This window comes from Terrapene carolina, unplaced genomic scaffold (assembly GCF_002925995.2).
Source record: "Terrapene carolina triunguis isolate 2854851 unplaced genomic scaffold, T_m_triunguis-2.0 Scaffold247, whole genome shotgun sequence".
Taxonomy (NCBI): Eukaryota; Metazoa; Chordata; order Testudines; family Emydidae; genus Terrapene; species Terrapene triunguis.
In genome coordinates, this window is record NW_020664598.1 from 2,269,112 (window position 1) to 2,287,002 (window position 17,891).

The following is a 17,891-nucleotide window of genomic DNA, read 5'->3' on the forward strand; positions in this document are numbered from 1 at the left end:
CTGCTCTTGCCCTGAGCACGAACGTCTCCCAGGCTGGCATAACTCACGTCCCATCTCTTGTGATTGCTGTCCCCCTTGTCAGCCCTTGGTGCTCCTTTGGTGAAGCCCCCTGTACTCACATAGTCTATCTCCTCCTCGTCCTCTCCACGTTCCTTGCGGTTGTCCATCTTCGGGAAAATCTCTTTAGCGATATTGGGCATTTTGCCATTGCAGTCCTGGTGCTCGCTGGTGCCCAGAGCCACACCCACCTTCCGCGCTGCCCTGTGACTGGATGGGACTGATGACGTCAGCTCCACCAGATCACAGGAATCTTTGGTGTCCAGGGAGAGCGTTCGCCGGTGATGAGGGGCCCTTCCCATCCCCTCTCGTTCTACATCCGCCACCCTGTGCCTTTCCCCAGACAGCAGAGATTCATGCTCGGCAGACGGAGGCTTGTGTTTTAGGCTGTGTCCCCGAGCCAGGCTGTTCCAGCTGGAGCGACGGCTCCCCCAGGCCCCGCTGCGGCCCCATGCACCATAGTGAGAACTGCGAGAGCTAGACTGTAATAGAGGGAGACAGGGATTCAGTGTCTCGGGTCACAGGGAAGATGGGGTCTCAGCAGTTTATATCAAAGACTCACCCTTGGGGCCCCTAAATCTCCTAATACAACATTACAAAGCCCTGCTCTCCCACCCCTCCAGGAGAGGCATTTTGTGAACTCAAAGGTGACCTCTAAATCTGGCATCAAATTAATTATTATTATTATTAATTAATAATTCTTAATTGGTCACTGTCATATTTATTTTATAGCCCCAGCTGTGTGCCAGGCACTTTACAGATAAGCTAAGTTAGAAAGCAAAGGGCTTGTGTAGTCATTTACAGCAGTGGAAAGTGGTACAAAATCAGGCAGGTAGCAATTTGCACTGGTGCACAAGGAACAGGGTGATGGATAAACCCAGCCCAAAATCTTTGCCTCAAAGAGTTTACAATCTAAATGAGAGGAGAAAGCAAGAGATATGGGTTTGAGGGTCTCAGCCTAGTCCTCCCCATCACCAAATCTCAACACCAATTGTTACCGGCAGCCATCTCTGCTCAGGAGAAACAAAGGGCTGGGATAGCAGGGTATGCCGCACATCAGGATTGAGGTTCACCAGTAAAGCTGTGTGTGTTGGTGGTTGAGGCGCCCAAGGACTGAACTAACAGGGGTGCTAGAGGACAGGATCGGAGTGCACTGGCAGAACTGTGAGTGATGGTTGTCTGGACGAACAGATGGGGGTGGCAGGCCTAGGACAGGAAAGGGTGCTGCAGCTCAAGGTTTTGATTTTCACCTGAACTAAGGGCTCCAGAAACTTCTCCAGGTAGAGGACCTGTTAGGAGGACCTAATGGCAGAAGCTCTCCATGTTTTTTTTATGTTACCGAGGAGGTAGGGCACCATAATTCCATGCTCTGTGCTCCAGAACTACAGTGGAGGGCTAAGAGGTCAATGCACATTTCATTCTTGAGGGAAGACTCCAAGGAGATAACAAGGCAGTTTAATCCTACACTCAGTCATAGTGGAATATGGATTGAGAAATTGGAAATTGCGACCACCTCAGGCTAAATGGGGACAGGCAACAAGCTTCTGTTAGTAAGTTTCCAGTAGGGGTAGACCCCTGATGGAATTCCAAGATGGTGGCACTGAGACAACGGATCCCCTGGGTTTCAGAAGAAGTATGTTACTCATGGTTCTACTCACTCACCAGTGACCTCTGGTCGTAGGTCATTCTCCCCAGTGACATCACACTGCTCTTCCTGGAACCCAGGGCAATGAGGATCTGGTCTGGCTGCAGGGAATTCCGGGCGGAATTTGTGACCCCACCAGCTGCCACTGGCTGGTTGGAAGAAGGTAGGGTGGGGTCAAGGTGTCCATTTGGGGTCATGGGAATTGCACAGAGCCTGGGATCTGAGCAGAAAAACAGAGAGAGAGAGAGAGAAAGAAAGAGAGAAAAAGATATTCCTTTCCCCTCCTCGGTTTCCTCCTGCACCATTCAGTGAATGTTTTAATGCTCAGTTTGTTTAGCCCTGTTAGAACCCAACACTGCTTCTTGTTGTCTTTTGGTTGTATGGATAGGGTGGGTCAGGACAGTGATGGACTTGAGGCCATGGCCTCTCTCCCAAGCACTAGGTGCACTGATTCCTCAGAGTCCTTTGAACTACCTCTGCCTCTCAATGGCATACCTCTAGGAGGCGAGGTGGGGTGCAGAAAAACAAAAGTGATGATGCAACTTGTCTTTCTCTCTACCCACCCCCTAGCATCTTCTCTTCCTTGTCTCTTCTCCCTGCCCCTTTGGGCAGTGCTGGCAGCATTCCCACTCTTCTGGCTTTGGAGGGGGAAGGGTGTTTCACACAACAGCTTTCACCTAGCTGAGTCCACTTGCTCAGCCTCCTTCGCTCTAATGGACCCAGAGCAGGGAGTGTGCCTACAAGAGAGCTCTGCTTAAGGCCAGGCAGAGCCAGTGGCGAGCCGATCAGATAGCTTTCCCTGCAGGCTCACGCTGCGAGGCTCTTGCCTGGGAGCACGTGAGGGAGACAGTGCCCCCATTTGCTAGAATTAGGGGGCAGTCATCCACACATCTGAAACAAATGCTACGACTGTGAGACCAGCAGCCATTGAATATTTTAGGCATGTTCCCTGTTTTTCTCAGATCCACTTGCTGGGCTGAGATACTGAGGGGCGGATTGAGACTCATTGGGGCCCAGATCCACCAAAATTTTGTGGCCTCCTTGGAAATCCTTTATCTTTCTCCAAATTCCCATGCACACACTCCTCCTCCCAGTCTGCTTTGAATTCTCACTGACTCACTGCTGCACTGGGCTCCCTCACTGCTCACAGACCCTAAGGATCCAGCAAATCTGCTTAAATTTGCTCCTGCAGGGTGCCAGGGAGAGGCACAGATGGGAGAAAGAAGAAATCAAAATATTCTTAATAATGTGATATGCTGCTCTTTTCTATTAGATTCATAGATATTAAGGCCAGAAGGAACTGTTTTGATCGCCTAGTCTGACCTCCTGTATAACACAGGCCATCATAGGCGCCGACTTCCCCTCTGCCCGGTGAGTGCTTCCCCTCCAGCCCCGGAGCACCCACACAGTTGGTGCCTATGCCAATGGTTAATTATCCTCACTGTTAGAAATGTGCCCCTTATTTCAGTCTGAATTTATCCACAGCTTCAGCTTCCACCCATTGGATCTCATTATGCCCTTTTCTGCTAGATTAAAGAGCCATCTACCATCAGAAATCTTTTCCCTCTGTACACACTTGTAGACCATGATCAAGTCACCTCTTAACCTTCTCTTGGATAAACTAAATCATTTAGCTTCCTTCCTTTCTCACTATGGGGCATGTTTTCTAGACCTCAAATCATTCTTGTAGCTCTTCTCTGAATCCTTTCCAATTTAAGTGTAGACACCAGAACTGGACACAGAATTCCAGCAATGGGCTCACCTATGCTGTATGCAGATGTAGTAATGCCTCCCTGCTCCTACTTGATGCAATATCTCCTACCTGCTTCGCTATCCATAATAATAATTAATGGAGATATCCTATCTCCTAGAACTGGAAGGGACCTTGAAAGGTCATCAAGTCCAGCCCCCTACTTTCACTAGCAGGACCAAGCACTGATTTGGCCCCAGATCCCTAAGTGGCCCCCTCAAGGATTGAACTCACAAGCCTGGGTTTAGCAGGCCAATGCTCAAACCACTGAGCTATCCCTCCCTCCAAGGATCACATTTGTTCTCTTAGCTACAGCATTACAGAATTTTGCCATGGCTCTAATTTTCGCAAGTGACTGCAAGCTGACAATGACTTTAAAACAAACAAAATTGCATAAAACTGCATTGCCATGAAAGTGCTTTAGGCAGGGCCAAAGCATTCTGGTCCCACCTTGGAAAGAGGAATGAGATTTTAGGGAGATTTGAACATTTACATTTTTCACCCAGCTGCTGGTAGGACAAGAGCAAACGAGGTGGGAGGATCCACTGACCTGAGCCATCCCGGCTGTCCAGGAATTTGTCAAATTCCTCCATGTTCGATGAACTCTGATCTTCGTCCGAGTACGACCGGTTGGCATCACCCTGGAATGGAAAAATCAAAGCAAAGGTCTGTGATTCATGAGCCCCCCAGGGGAAAGGATTCTGTTCCCTCTGATTGTCCATTGCCACAGATGATAGAGAAATCCCTGTGTGGTCTGCAAGTGCTTAGTTGCTGAACTCCTGGCCCATGGAGGGGGACAGAGTCACCTTTGCAGGGTGCATAGGATGGGGTGGAAATTGTTAACCCCTTCCTCCATATCAGTGGAGGAAAGGGAATGTCATAACTGGAACGTCATAACTTGGGATCCCCTCCTCGTCCCCTCAGGCCATCTCCCTCATCTGCACCTCACCTCCATGGAGTGGCAACTCACCTCAGCCTGGAAGCCCTCCACCAGGATAGCCACCAGCAGATTGAAGAGGACATAGTTGCCAAAGGTCATGAGGGCCACAAAGTAAAGGGATGCCCATGGTGAGGTGGAGGCCATGCCATTATACAGCACAACATTCCAGTCCTCCTGGGTCAGGATCTGCAAGACAGAAGAGAGGCAGCGTGAGCCCCTAGAGCAAAGTGAGAGTGAAAGGGATTACAGAGGAAGGAGGCTGCAATAACGAGCAGTGAGAGGAAAATCATCTGACCACCACATGCCTATTGCAGAGTGAGGCTCCCCCATCTTCTCCCAACATCCCACCCCAGGTGCCTAATGATTGCCATCAGTGAACATGGTCCATCTCTCTCGCTGTCTCCATGGCAATAACTCAAGAGACCTCAGGCGAAAGGGAAGAGACAAACACACACAAGCATAGTGTGCACGCTACGGCGACAACATTAAACACAGGAGTTGCCCCCACAGCTCTGACCTTTCTAACTACCGCATCCTTCCATTGCCTTGTTGCTCCTTGGAGGTCGCAAAGAGGTCAGCTGCTTGATTACAGTGTGTGCCTATCGCTCCTCTCTCAGCATCACATGCTGGAGCCTCGTGGGTTGGTTTTTGAGGCATCAGGAATGAGTGTAACATTCAATTGTACAAACCTACAACTAATTCCTGATCCAATTCACTTTGAGATCCCCCTCCGATCCCATTGTCTGGCCTGCCCATGGAAGCTGTGTGGACTCACCTGGAACACAGTGACGATGGCCCAGAGCAGGGAGTCGAAATTCTTCCGGTCAGGGACAGTGTCTCCGGTGTCTGTCCGGAGGCTGAATTTGCACCCAAAGATGTGCATTCCCAGGATGCTGTTGGGTGGGGAAGAGGAGACGGTGTCCAATTTAAATATCTCTGCCACCAAAATGAGCTTGTTAGAGCGGTTCCCCTTTTTTCTTTCATAATCCAACCTGCTGCCACTTGTCACCAGAGTAAGGGATATAAAAATATAGCTAACCCATCAAGACCTACCAATGAAGAAGGGCAAGACACTGATCAGCCTGCATCCCCTCATGTACCCTCTCCTTCCCCCTGCACCACCATAAGGAACAAGACCCCCAGCTTCTGGCTACTCCATCCAGTCCTGCCCCCACGGCCGCTATCTCCACCATTCTCTCTTGTTCCATTGCCTGTCTCCACCCACTTCTAGCTTATCTGCATTGTGTGCTGTGACATATTGCCAGGTGCTCCACACCACAATTCTGTAATAGTTAGTGGGGGGAGGGGGAAGGGAGGAGTCAGACTATTCCCTGCAGTGAACAGCAGGTCACTGACAGAATTCGCCCTTTCTAATGGAAATCCAGATCAGCACACTCCCTGGCTGGCAAAGTTTCTCCACCCCCGGCCAAGCCTCTACTTGTGAACACCTGAGGGCCAGATCCTCAGCTGATACAGTCAATTTACACCAGCTGAGGATCTGTCTCTGAGAACTAACCAAGTTCCTCTTGATGTCTAAAGTAAAGACTTGGGCGGGTTGAGTCACAAAGAGATTGGCGCCAGGGTTTGTATATGCCCTGCGATGCCTCCTCAAATTGCTCTGAAGACAACGCCTCCTCACCTGAATATAAAGATGAAGAGCATAAGGAGCATACAGAAGGTGGCCACATTGTCCATGGTCTTCATCAGCACCACCAGCTGGCGTCGCAGAGCAGGCATGAAACGCACGAGCTTCAGCACCCGCAGGAGGCGGAAAGTTCTCAGCACTGACAGCCCCCCATCTGACTGGCCAATGATCTCCCAGATGCTGTGGCCCAGAGACACAAAGGAGGAGAGAGAAAGTTGGACAAGGAGAGAAAAAGATGGAAAGGGACAAAGAAAGAGAGTGGTAGAAAACAGGACAGAGGTAGTGAGAGAGGGAGAGAGAACTCTTTCACCAATGCAGCGTCTGTGTGTGTAAAAGAGAATCTGTGTGAACCGAGAGAGTGTAAAAGAGAGAATTCTGTGTGAATCAAGTGTGTGTGTTGGTAGGGAGTGAGTGAGTGAGTGTGTGTGTGTGCACAAAAATCTATGTGTAAAAGAGAATCTGAATCAGGTGTGTGTATGCAGTGTACATTTTGTATGTATATGTCTGTAAAACTGCATTTCTTGCTGGGGAAAATTGAAGTGCTGCTCAGCTACTCAGGAGTTTTCAAATGCTGCATCATAAGGACCTAGGGTGGAAAGCTCCTTTATAATACTTCGCACTTCTACAGCATTTTTCATCCAAGTATCTCAAAATGCTTTACATGCACCAATTAATTAAGCCTCACAGACTTCTGATGTAGATAACTATTATTATCCCCATTTTACAGAGGGGAAAACTGAGGCACAGAAAGGTTATATGACTTGCGCAAGGTCAGTGAGTCAGTGTTTGAGCTGGGAATAAAATTTAGATCTCCTGATTCTTTGCCTTGTGCATTAACCATGCTTTCTCTCATATTTTAACTGATTAAAAAGCTGAAGCAGGTATGGCACAGCAACACAGTTCAGGCACTGATCTGCCTCTCTGTTTCTGCACCTCAGTATTCCCTGCCTGGTCTCCCTATTTTGGAGTCATCACCTGATGATGACAATGATGCTGTCGAAGATGTTGTAGGGATTGCGGAGGTAATCAAAGAGGCCAAACGCGGCGAGTTTCAGGATCATCTCCAGGGCAAACATGCTGGTGAACACAACATTGCTGATCTCCAAGATGTTAGTCAGTTCTTCTGGCTGCAGGAGTGGCAAAAGCAAGGATCAGAATCGGGCAAAATCTGGAAACATCACCTCAGAACCAAAGGATACCTTTCTCGTACGACACAGGGTTGTGCATGGATGGGAGTCATGCGGGAAATGGGAAGGACGGTAGAGCTGATGACAGAGGGGTCCAATGGTGCCATCTTTGGGCTTTTCTATACTTAAAATGCTACAGTGACACAGCTGTGCCACTGTGGCACCTCACTGTAGACAGTACCTATTCTGACAGGAGGGTTTTCCTATCGTATAGGAACTCCACCTCCCTGAGAGGCAGCAGCTAGCTTGACAGAAGAATTTGACCTAGTGCTGGGGGACTTAGGTCAGCTTAACTAAATGGCTCAAGGGTGTGGATTTTTCCACACTCCTCAGCGACGTAGTTATGACGACCTAATTTTCTAGTGTAGACCAGACCTCAGTGTTCTCTTTCTCCTTTGTGTTTACACAGTCCCTCCCCAGCAAGTTCCCAACTCTACCTCCCAACCTTCTCCCTGCCCCCTTTCCTTTCGCTTTCCACACATCTGTCCTTTGGTCCCTTGTTTTCTCTCTTTTCTACCCCACTTTCCTCTCCTCCCCTCTCCCCCTCCTTTTCCTTGCCAGAATTCATTTGCTAGGCCTGCTCTGGCAATCTTTTCTCATACCTTCCTCTTTGCAGTGGTCTAAGTAATTACCCAGGGGAATATCAGAGTGCATGAATAACGCATCAGCAATGAGGAGTAGCCTGTTAATGTCTGACAACAAGGGACAGAGAGAACAAGAGGGAATAAGAAACAGAGGGAAATGGACAATGAGGAAGAAAGAGGAAACTGGCGAGACAAAGGGAGAAATTCCCAAGAAACCAAACAGGGCAAATGTGTTGGTAAAAGGAAATAACTGGTCAAGTCCAGGATATTTGCATCTACTGAATCCGTGACATCTTTTGCCACAGGTAATCCAGCTTCTTCCAGCCAAAGGGTGGTGTGTGTGGGAGAGAGAGAGAGAGAGAGAGCTTTAATGACTCAATCAGTTGAACAAGCCTGAACAAATTCAATTACTCCTCCTTTTGTTTTCAGAATTAATGGATGTTTCTTTGCTGTGCTCAGTTCTTGGAGGCCCCTCTGACAAGGCTGGGAAGGGGTCCAGCCTGTTTGCTCAGAAATGATTAAGTGGATGTTTATATGGCTGGGGCTGAGCTGACACCATTGATGACAGATTCTTTCCATCCTCTCTCAGAAACGGGGTGTGTGTGTGTGTGGGGGGAGGCCTCCCCCCAGTTGATTATGATTGACTCACTTATATGTGTGAGAGTATACTGGCTCCCCTCACTGGCTGAGTTGGAACTCCACTAGGTTAGCCAGCAAGGGGAATGGAAATAAACATAACAATGTCTGACACATTCCTGTCAGTAGGGGGCAGACTCTCTCTCTCTCTCTCTCTCTCTCTTTTGCTCTGTCACACATACTTCAATGAGACTTTAACGGCATGACAAGCAACCAAAGTGTCACCAACATGAAAGGAAAGTCAGACTCCTCATGTATATGTCAGTACAATCCATCCAGGGCCTGGTCTACACGGGGGGAGGGGGGCCGGGGGGCGCGAAGGAGGAGAGATCGATCTAAATTACGCAACTTCAGCTACGTGAATAACGTAGCTGAAGTCGACGTACTTAGATTGACTTACCGTGGTGTCTTCACCGCGGTGAGTCGTCTGCTGCCGCTCCCCCGTTGACTCTGCCTGCGCCTCTTGCGGCGGTGGAGTACAGGAGTCGACGGGAGAGCACTCAGAGGTCGATTTATTGCGTCTAGACTAGATGCGATAAATCGACCCCCGCTGGATTGATCGCTGCCTGCCGATCCGGCAGGTAGTATAGACATACCCCAGGATAGGGTTACATATCTGAAGTCTGATTCCACCCACGCTCCCGTCCCTTCCATCCCTAAAGGAGCAGCTCCCCTAGTCCAGTCCTAGAGGGAACTGACATGAGCAAGCCTAACACATTCTATCAACCAGGGGGCAGCAGCATTCACTCTCTAGTGTACACAGGTCCCCACACGTCGGGTGTCCATCACAGATCCACTTGGATAAGTTGGTCACGTGGCTAGCCTCTTTCTTCATGTGGGGCTGAGCTACCCATAAATGCCAGGTCATACTTCTGACATCACACAAAATTAGTGACAGAGAGACTGCTGGCGCCCCCTGGTGGTGATAAGAGAGGACAGGCACATGTGAAATTAGGGGAGCCCATCAGGAATGGAGATGGGGACTCCACCAAGGCCTAAGCAAACGTTCTCCACTGAAGTCAGCACTGCCCCATAGTGCTCCGTGTGGAGGAGACTCATTGACTCACCTTTTTTATTGATGATGACAATGGCAGGGTTACTATCCTTTTAAAGGAAGGGTGCTTAAATTAAGGGCTGGTCTATACTTAGCCGCTAGTTCGGCGGCTGGAAATCGAACTTCCTGGTTCGATTTATCGCGTCTGGTCTGGACGCGATAAATCGAACCAGGAAGTGCTCGCCGTCGACTGCGGTACTTCAGCTCAACGAGAGGAGTACCGCGGAGTCGACGGGGAGCCTGCCTGCAGCGTGTGGACCGCGTCTGAACCGCGGTAAGTTCGAAGTAAGGTATGTCGAATTCAGCTACGTTATTCACGTAGCTGAATTTGCGTACCTTACTTCGACTTGGGGGGTAAGTGTAGACCAAGCCTAAGAAAATAATGGAGTCTCCTCCCTTCCCCACAGGCTGTATCAGCAGTACATTGGGGGAAGGGGTGCTCACACACACACACAGTAATCCAGTTCTGGTTCTTTCCCTCCTGCCTCCTCCCACGGGCTGCACCTAGAGTCCATTCCAGGAGGCACAAGAATCCAACTCTGATTGTTCTTATCCCAAGTAAATGAATGGACTGGAGCCTGCTCCCAAGTCACTGTACCCTCCATGTCCTTTTCTAACTGAGCTTTCAGTCCAGTTACTGAAGCCACCCCAACCATATTCTTTATGAAATATGCTTATGATACGAATATGACATAACAGATATACTTTATGCACGATGGCTCATGTAAGGTATCATTGGAAAGGTTATCATTTACTGAATGCGATTATCCAATTTGTATGCTTGTATCATTTCTGTATCCGAAGCTAGGAATATTGACTATGTATCTATATTTCAACTATGTTATTTTGGATGACGCCCCCTGCTAACACTTCAGGTATAACAATGAAAAAGCCGGACAGTGCTGATGGCCCATCAGCAAGAGACAATGGACTGTAAAAGAGCTTAGTCTTCCTGTGAACCTGTGGGGCAGCCTGTGAAGAATAGCTACAAGGGCCTTACAGAGTCATGTGACCATGTCACCTGATACTGGAACCCATCTTGAATTCTGTACTTTTCCACAAGAAGCTGGGGGTAGGGGGTGGTCAAACTAGGACTCCCGCTTTACGCAAATCCTATTTAAGAGCGGGGAGTGAGGTAATCCAGGTCATCAGTTCTCCCCTGCTGCCCTACCCAAGATTACTGCTGGAAACAACTAAGACTGAACTGGGGGGAAAAACTGGACCCAGGCTGTAAGGGCGTCTGGTCTGTCAAGAAGATTATTAGAACCACATTTAGGGTGAGAACTTACATGTAAGCAGCTTCTTTAGTGTATTAAGCTTAGTTTGCATGCTCTGTTTTATTTTCTTAGTAATATGCTTTTTTCTGTCTGCTACCCCCTTGACTACTTAAAATACACCTGTTATAGTCAATACATTTATTTCTGGTTTATAATATAACCCAGTTTATGTGATTTCTAACTGGGGGATGAGGAGTTGTGCATACCCTACTCCACATTGAGGGAAAAGACGAATTTCATATAATTTTGGGTTTGTATTCCAAGGGGGGGTGGACATCTGGGGGCTGTGGCAAGCCCCTTAAACTGAGCCTTCCCAGAGCGGATCTCTGTCTCTCTGTGCAGCTGGGCGTGGCCCTGCCTGTGTGCTTGGCTGGAAAAGGCTGGGGAGCCAAGACCAGGTAAAAGGGGGCCCAGGCTGGCAGAACAGTCTGACTCAGTGGCGTCCCAGCACACTAGGTGACATCCCAAGGGGTGCAGCCCGTCACAACCATACCCTCCATGTCCTTTTCTAACTGAGCTTTCATTCCAGTTACTGAAGCCAGCCCCCCACCCCCAACCATCTGTGTGCCTGTACCGCATTTGACACATGCTGATCAAAACCACTTCTTCACTCAACCCTTTCTCTTCTCAGCACCTCTACCTTTCCCCTTCTTCACTAGGACCTGGCTTTGATTTCATTCTGGCTGGGGGAAGAAATTGCAGGCTCTCCCCATGCCACAGAATTTTATACACTGCCAGTTTCTCTAAAATCAAAATAAAAGGGGGGAGGCTCAACTTCCATCCATAATTACATTTGAATAACAAAACAGGTCCTGAAAAACTAGGGAGAGAGAGAAAGAGAGAGTACAGGGAGGAGAGAGATGAAGATAACCTCAAAGCCAGGCAGTAATGACACTAGCAGGGAATGAGAGGCCCATATGCTAAACAGAGACACCAATTTCAGCATGAATCAAATGACTATGTCAATGCGGATGAAGAATGTAAAAATACGACAGGGTATAATGGTGGATTAGCCTTCTCTCTGCTGTCCACGCATCTGCTCTCTCGCTGTCTTGTAGGGTGCAACTGATGTTTTAAAAGTCATGCTTGCATCTCTCTTAAGGAAAAGGTCACCTGTTCTCTCCAGCCCTCCTCCCCTCCCTGACATCTGTTTCTCTAGTGAAGCCCACACCTGTTAATCTTTTTCTATGGGCCATCACTCACTTCCTTCCCCCAAGCATTCTTCCCAGAGAGAGGGTTAGGAAGGGAAAGGGGGGGGGGGAACAGGAAGGGTGAGATAAGGGGAGAAAAGGAAAGAGGAAAAAACAAAACAGTTCCATACCGCCAAAAAAAGGAAGAAGGAGAGATGGTGAAGGAATAGGAGAGAAAAGAGAGAGGACAGAAGAGAAAGAGTGATACAGAGAAAGATTAAAGAAGAAGTGGAAAAAGAAAAAAGAAAAGGAGATAAAGGGAGGGAGAGGAGCCAGCTGGATCCATGAGGCCTGAGGCAACACACTCCTAGAGCAAAGAAAGACCCTGCATTGCAGCTATTTCTGGAGAGACAGATAATTAGCCAGAGTGAAAAGAACCATTAGCATTGAGCCCAAGGTGCTGCTGAGGGGGCTAGAGGCCCCCATCCTCTAAGAGGAGTTTCCAACACATCTGGGACTAGCAATACCATCATGGGTTTTCAGCTTAACTGTGACTGACAGCGGACACAGCTGATGGCTGGGGTAGAGTGTGTGTGTGAGGGGGGGAGGGAGTTTCTCTCTGGCAGAGGAAGGGTAATCTTGACGGAGTGGGGAGGCTGAAAGGAAGCTAGTCACTCTCCTTCCGGCTGCTCCCACACAAATAACCACAACCAACTGATTAACGCAGGGTTGTAGAAAACTGCTTTGGATCAAATAAATAGCAGCCTGCCATTTTTTCCCCACTACTTTTTTGGGGGTTTAACAAAAACATAGTTCCACTTTCCTTTTTGAGTGATTTCCAGGCTTCCTGGCTCTTTCCAGAGTCAGAAAAACTGACAAAGCCATGAGGAAAGGTCTGCAATGGATCTCTTGCCTAGCCAGAAGCAGGGAGTATCAGAAATCTCCCCAGCGCAGAAGCCTGTTTTCTCTGTCTCTCACACACGATTGCCAGCCCAGAGAATGCACAAGTCTCACGCATGAGCATTGGGAAGAAACACTTAAACTGAACTTTTCCTAAGTATGGAGTGTTGGGGCCCGAGCGGGGAAAGGGGAAGGAAGCAGTCAGATGTGAATGGGGGGGGGGGTTATGGTTCAGGTCACTTTTTCTTGTATCAGAACTAGTTTGTCTATCCTGAATCTGGATTTCTTTCCAAATCCATGAAACTATCTGATTCAGATTCCCACAGCAGTGAACCCTCTCTCCCTACTAGGATTAAGCAGATGTGTGAAACAATGTAGTCCACTTCTATGCTGAGGGAAGCTGATTTCATTTGGAGCCCCCCTCCCCCAATGATCAGATGATGGAGCTGGGATGAAGGAGAGCAGCTGTTTGGTCTTGACTTACACACACACACACACACACACACACACACTTCCTTACTTGAACAAAGGAATTGCTATCCTGGATAAGACCCTAGGGTCCATCTAGTCCAATATTCTCTCTCTGACTGGGACCCGCACTAGATGCTTCAGAAGGAGGTGCAAGAACACTTGTAATGTATCAGATGACCTGTCCATACAGGGAATTTCTCCCCCCAGGTCTAAATTGGCAACTATGCCGAAATCTTACTGGGGTGACTCTCTGTGGGATCATAAGACCAGCCCCATATATCAGTACTCAGATATCAGAGTGATAAGTACCTTATAAATATATTAGAGAGCTTTCTCTAGTCTGGTCATATTTGTAAATTACATCAAAGTAACCTAACAGTAACTGGAGAATCATAGAAATTAGAGATGGAAAACACCGATTTGGTCACATGTAGTCCAATCTCCATCCCACATCCAATTCAGGACTTCACAATTCTTTGTCTCAGTCCACTTTTAGACAATTTAGGTGATGGGGTCTCTATCAGTACCCTGGGCAGATCAGTCAATAGCTTAATAAATGTCACTTCAGGAAGGTATTATTAATAGTATTTATTATTTATATTATGGTAACACCCATTGTGCTGCGTGCTGTACCAATACACAGGAAGATATGGCCCTGAAGAGCTTAGAACCCAAGAATCTGAGAAAGAATTCTTTATCTCCACCTCAGATTTTCCTTTTGCTAAATTTCATTCCATTGCTCCTAGTCATACCCCCTCCAATGACCCTGAACAATTCCTCTCCCTGATTGGTGTTTACACCCTTTGAACACTTGTGGCCAGTGATCATGTTGTCCTGAGCCTCACCCCTTAGTCATAGTTTAGCTAAGTGATACAGATTTAGCTCTTTTAATCTTTTCTCATGATTCAGTCCCTCCAGTCTCCTAGTAATTTGTATTGCTCGCCTCTGAGCTCCCTGCAGCTCAACAGCATTTTTCTGGTACTGAGGTGCCCAGAGCAGTTTTTACTCTGGTATCAAACTGTGGCTACTCCTACTCCTATCAGAGACTGGCTAGGGTACGAAACACAGTCTAGTGGATAGGGTATTGGACGAGGACTGAGGAGCCTTGGAGGTCAATTCATGGCTCAGCCAGAGACTTCCTGTGTGGTTTTGGGCAGGGGACTTAAGTGCCTCAGTTCCCCATCTGTAAGGGGATGATAACCCTTCTCTACCTCACAGGGGTGCTGTTAGGATAAAATCCATTAATGACTGTGAGGTGCTTGGAGACCTCTAGTGATGACAGCTATACACATACCTAGATAGATACTTGCTTTCCATGCCATGATCCACCTGTTAATTGATGCTGCCAGACGTACAGAGGGGCTCAGGCCCCCCCAAAGGGAATGGGAAGATTCTTGGTTGTAGTAACCACAAGACTCACCAGCTTTCCTCAGTCCTTCTCCAGAGATAGACTGTGCTTGTGCATCTCTTAATTAAGCTGGAAAGTCTAGCTAGCTGGTGGATTTGAATTCAGATGCTGGTGAAGTCTCTGTGACATCCCTAGAGAGCACATTAAACTAAACCAAACAGACTAAGGATTCAGTCAGCTAATGAAGAGAGAAATGAGGGAGAGAGATGGGGGAGTGGAAAAGACAAGGGAAAAGAGAGGGATAAAGGAGACAAGGAGAGAAAGAAAAGTAGGGGATGAAACAGATCAGGGAGGGAGAAACAGAAGGAACAAAAGGAGATGAAAGGAAAAAAAGATGGCCATGGCCAACATGACTGAGTGCAGAAACAGGCACAGGATAGCCCCTGCACGGTCCTTACTCCATCTCAAACCCAGGAGGGCAACCCATGCGCTATCACGTGTCCAAATTGTTTTCTCTCCACCTCCGCTAGGTTGTAAGCTCCTCGGGGCAGGGTCCATGTCTCCTTAAGAGATTTATACAACATCGAGCGCACTGTTGGCACTCAATAAACAATAATAACAGGAGGGAGAGGAGAGATTTAATGTCAAGAGGAAGTGACCAAAGAGCCTCTCCTCAGGTCCTCACTGGGTCATTCAACTTTGGATGCTGCCCATGGAGACCCACCACTGGATGCAGCTCAGGTCTAGACCATGTGGTTTGGCAGGCCCATGCTGCCTGATTCTACCACAGGCAACCCACAGTGCTAGAGCCACCCCCGCCCCCCCTTCTAAGTTGCTGGATATTATTGTGGCTGACAGGGTTTAAGGTGCCCACTTCCCCACAAGGGTGTGTTACCTGTTCATGGTGCTCAATGCCCATGCTGATGGTGTTTATTAGGATGGCTATCATGATCCCACGGTTGAAGTACTTGCTGTCCACAATCCCCCTTAGTTTGACCCTCACTTCTCGCCACAGGTCACCACAGAGCCTCAGCCATCCGCCCTCTTCCCCCTCCTCTTCCTCCTTCTCCAGATCTGCGGCACCCTCACTTCTTCTTCTTCCTTCTCCTTGCTCTTCGCCGGCCCCTCCTTCCTCCTGGTCCGAATCAGCACTGTCCAGGATGGAGAGCCTCCGGGCTGCCTCACGCTGCACCCTGTGACATCTGGGGCAGTTGTTGGGGTCAGAGGTCAGGGTCACAGCAGTGGGCTGGACAAGGGCATGAGGAGTGTATTCGAGAGAGTTGTGTTTCCGGCAATGCCCTGGGGAAAGAAATCATTACAGTTAAAGGAACAGGGCTCAATTTTCAAATAAGGCCTACAAATCAGTGCACCACTTGGATGCTTAAATAGCAAGAAGGCACCGAAAGTGGAAAGCCAGGCTTTTTAACAGCGAGGGTGATTAAAGACTGGAACAGCTTATCAAGGGAAGTGGTAAATTCATCATCCTTTGGAGTCTTTAAATTGAGATTGGATGCCTCTGTAAAACATACACTCTAGTTCAGCCACAAGTGATTAGGCTCAACACTATTCACTCACACCGTAGGGAAGAATTATTTCCTCCGCTGCATGAATCAGTGGATGAAATTCTGTGGCCTGTGTCACACAGGATATTGGACGAAATGATCACAGTGATCCCTTCTGGCCTTAAAGTCAATGAGAGCGTATGAAGCACCTAAAGGCAGAACTGGGCCCCCTGATTTAGGAACCCACGCTTTGACAGCATCTTAAAGAGCCAGAAGAGTGACTTTGAAAATGGCATTTCTTTATACAGTAACTCCTCACTTAAAGTCGTCCCGGTTAACGTTGTTTTGTTGTTACGTTGCTGATCAATGAGAGAACATGCTGGTTTAAAGTTGTGCAATGCTCCCTTATAACGTTGTTTGGTAGCTGCCTGCTTTGTCCACTGCTTGCAGGAAAAGCAGCCCATTGGAGCTAGCTGGTGGGGGCTTGGAACCAGGGTGGACCAGCAGCCCCCCTATCAGCTCCCCGCTCCCCTAAGTTCCCTGTGCAGGAGCCGCCCAGCAGGCTATCAATTGCTGGGCGCTTCACCTGTCCCTCCCCCCACTGCCGTGTGCTGCTCCTGCCCTCTGCCTTGGAGCTGCTCCCGGGAGCCTCCTGCTTGCTGTGCAGTGGTGGGGGGGGGAAGAGGGGGTCCAATGTCAGGGTGTCCCCCTGCCCCCCGCTCCTGTACCCCATCTCCACAGAGCAGGGGAGGACATGGCAGGGCTCAGGATGGAGGGAGCTTGCTGGCAGCAGCTGCTGTCTCAACTTGCTGATCTACTTAAAAAGGCAGTGTATTTAGAGTGGGATCAGCGTACTTAAAGGGGCAATACATGTCTCTCTCTCACACACACACCCGGTGTGTGTCTCTGTCTGCCATGCTGTCTCCCCTCCCTCCATTCGTGCTGCCTTGTAGAGTGTGAGGCTACATTAACAACGTGTCAACCCTTGAGGGCTCAGCCCAATGCTAGTTCATCATTTAGCAGTAAGGCATTCCCTGGGAAATATCCTACCCTCTTCCTCCACCACCTCAACCAAGCTTCACAATCATCATTGCTATGTACAGTATTAAATTGTTTGTTTAAAACTTATACTGTGTATATGTGTGTGTGTATATATAGTCTTTTGCCTGGTGAAAAAAATTTCCCTGGAACCTAACCCCCTCTATTTACATTAATTCTTATGGGGAAATTGGATTCGCTTAACATCGTTTCGCTTAAAGTCGCATTTTTCAGGAAAATAACTACAACGTTAAGCGAGGAGTTACTGTACACAACACTGTGTGTATAAGATCAGATTTGTTGGCTTTAGTGACCTAACTAATTTTTTATTCCTTTTTCCTCCTGTTAGCTCTGGAGAGCCAACACAGCTATGCGAGAGTGAGTCAGAGTCCAGTGGTACAACAAATTGCCAGTTGCAGAAACTTTATTATTGGTGAACAGGCGCAAAAGTGGAAGGCTGAGGCTGCAAGGCTGGCAGTTAGAAATTCTATCTGTTCACTCGTAAAGTGAATTCACTTGATACCGAAGCCTTTCAGATAATTAACATAGAACCCATAAAGCCACTTTTAATGTCATTCTTCAGACTAGAACTGCAATTTAAATTATATAATTGTACCTCACGTCTAATTTTACACATTCAAAAAATGTCTCCACTGGCCCAGGGCCGGCTCCAGGCACCAGGCACCCAAGCACGTGCTTGGGGCGGCACCTGGTAAGGGGCGGCGGG

The 17,891-nt window shown here is 48.3% G+C and overlaps 1 protein-coding gene across 1 annotated transcript in view; it reads right to left on the reverse strand.

Moving 5' to 3' along the window:
• CACNA1I (calcium voltage-gated channel subunit alpha1 I) overlaps positions 1-17,891 on the reverse strand; it is a 232,379-nt gene that overhangs the window by 38,606 nt on the left and 175,882 nt on the right. The window contains exons 9-16 of the mRNA XM_026657487.1: positions 15,520-15,923; positions 7,013-7,164; positions 6,032-6,217; positions 5,168-5,285; positions 4,423-4,578; positions 4,003-4,093; positions 1,720-1,922; positions 120-539 (exon numbers count right to left, since the gene is read on the reverse strand). Coding sequence (XP_026513272.1) covers positions 120-539; positions 1,720-1,922; positions 4,003-4,093; positions 4,423-4,578; positions 5,168-5,285; positions 6,032-6,217; positions 7,013-7,164; positions 15,520-15,923 — 1,730 coding nt within the window. The remainder of the gene's footprint in view (positions 1-119; positions 540-1,719; positions 1,923-4,002; positions 4,094-4,422; positions 4,579-5,167; positions 5,286-6,031; positions 6,218-7,012; positions 7,165-15,519; positions 15,924-17,891) is intronic.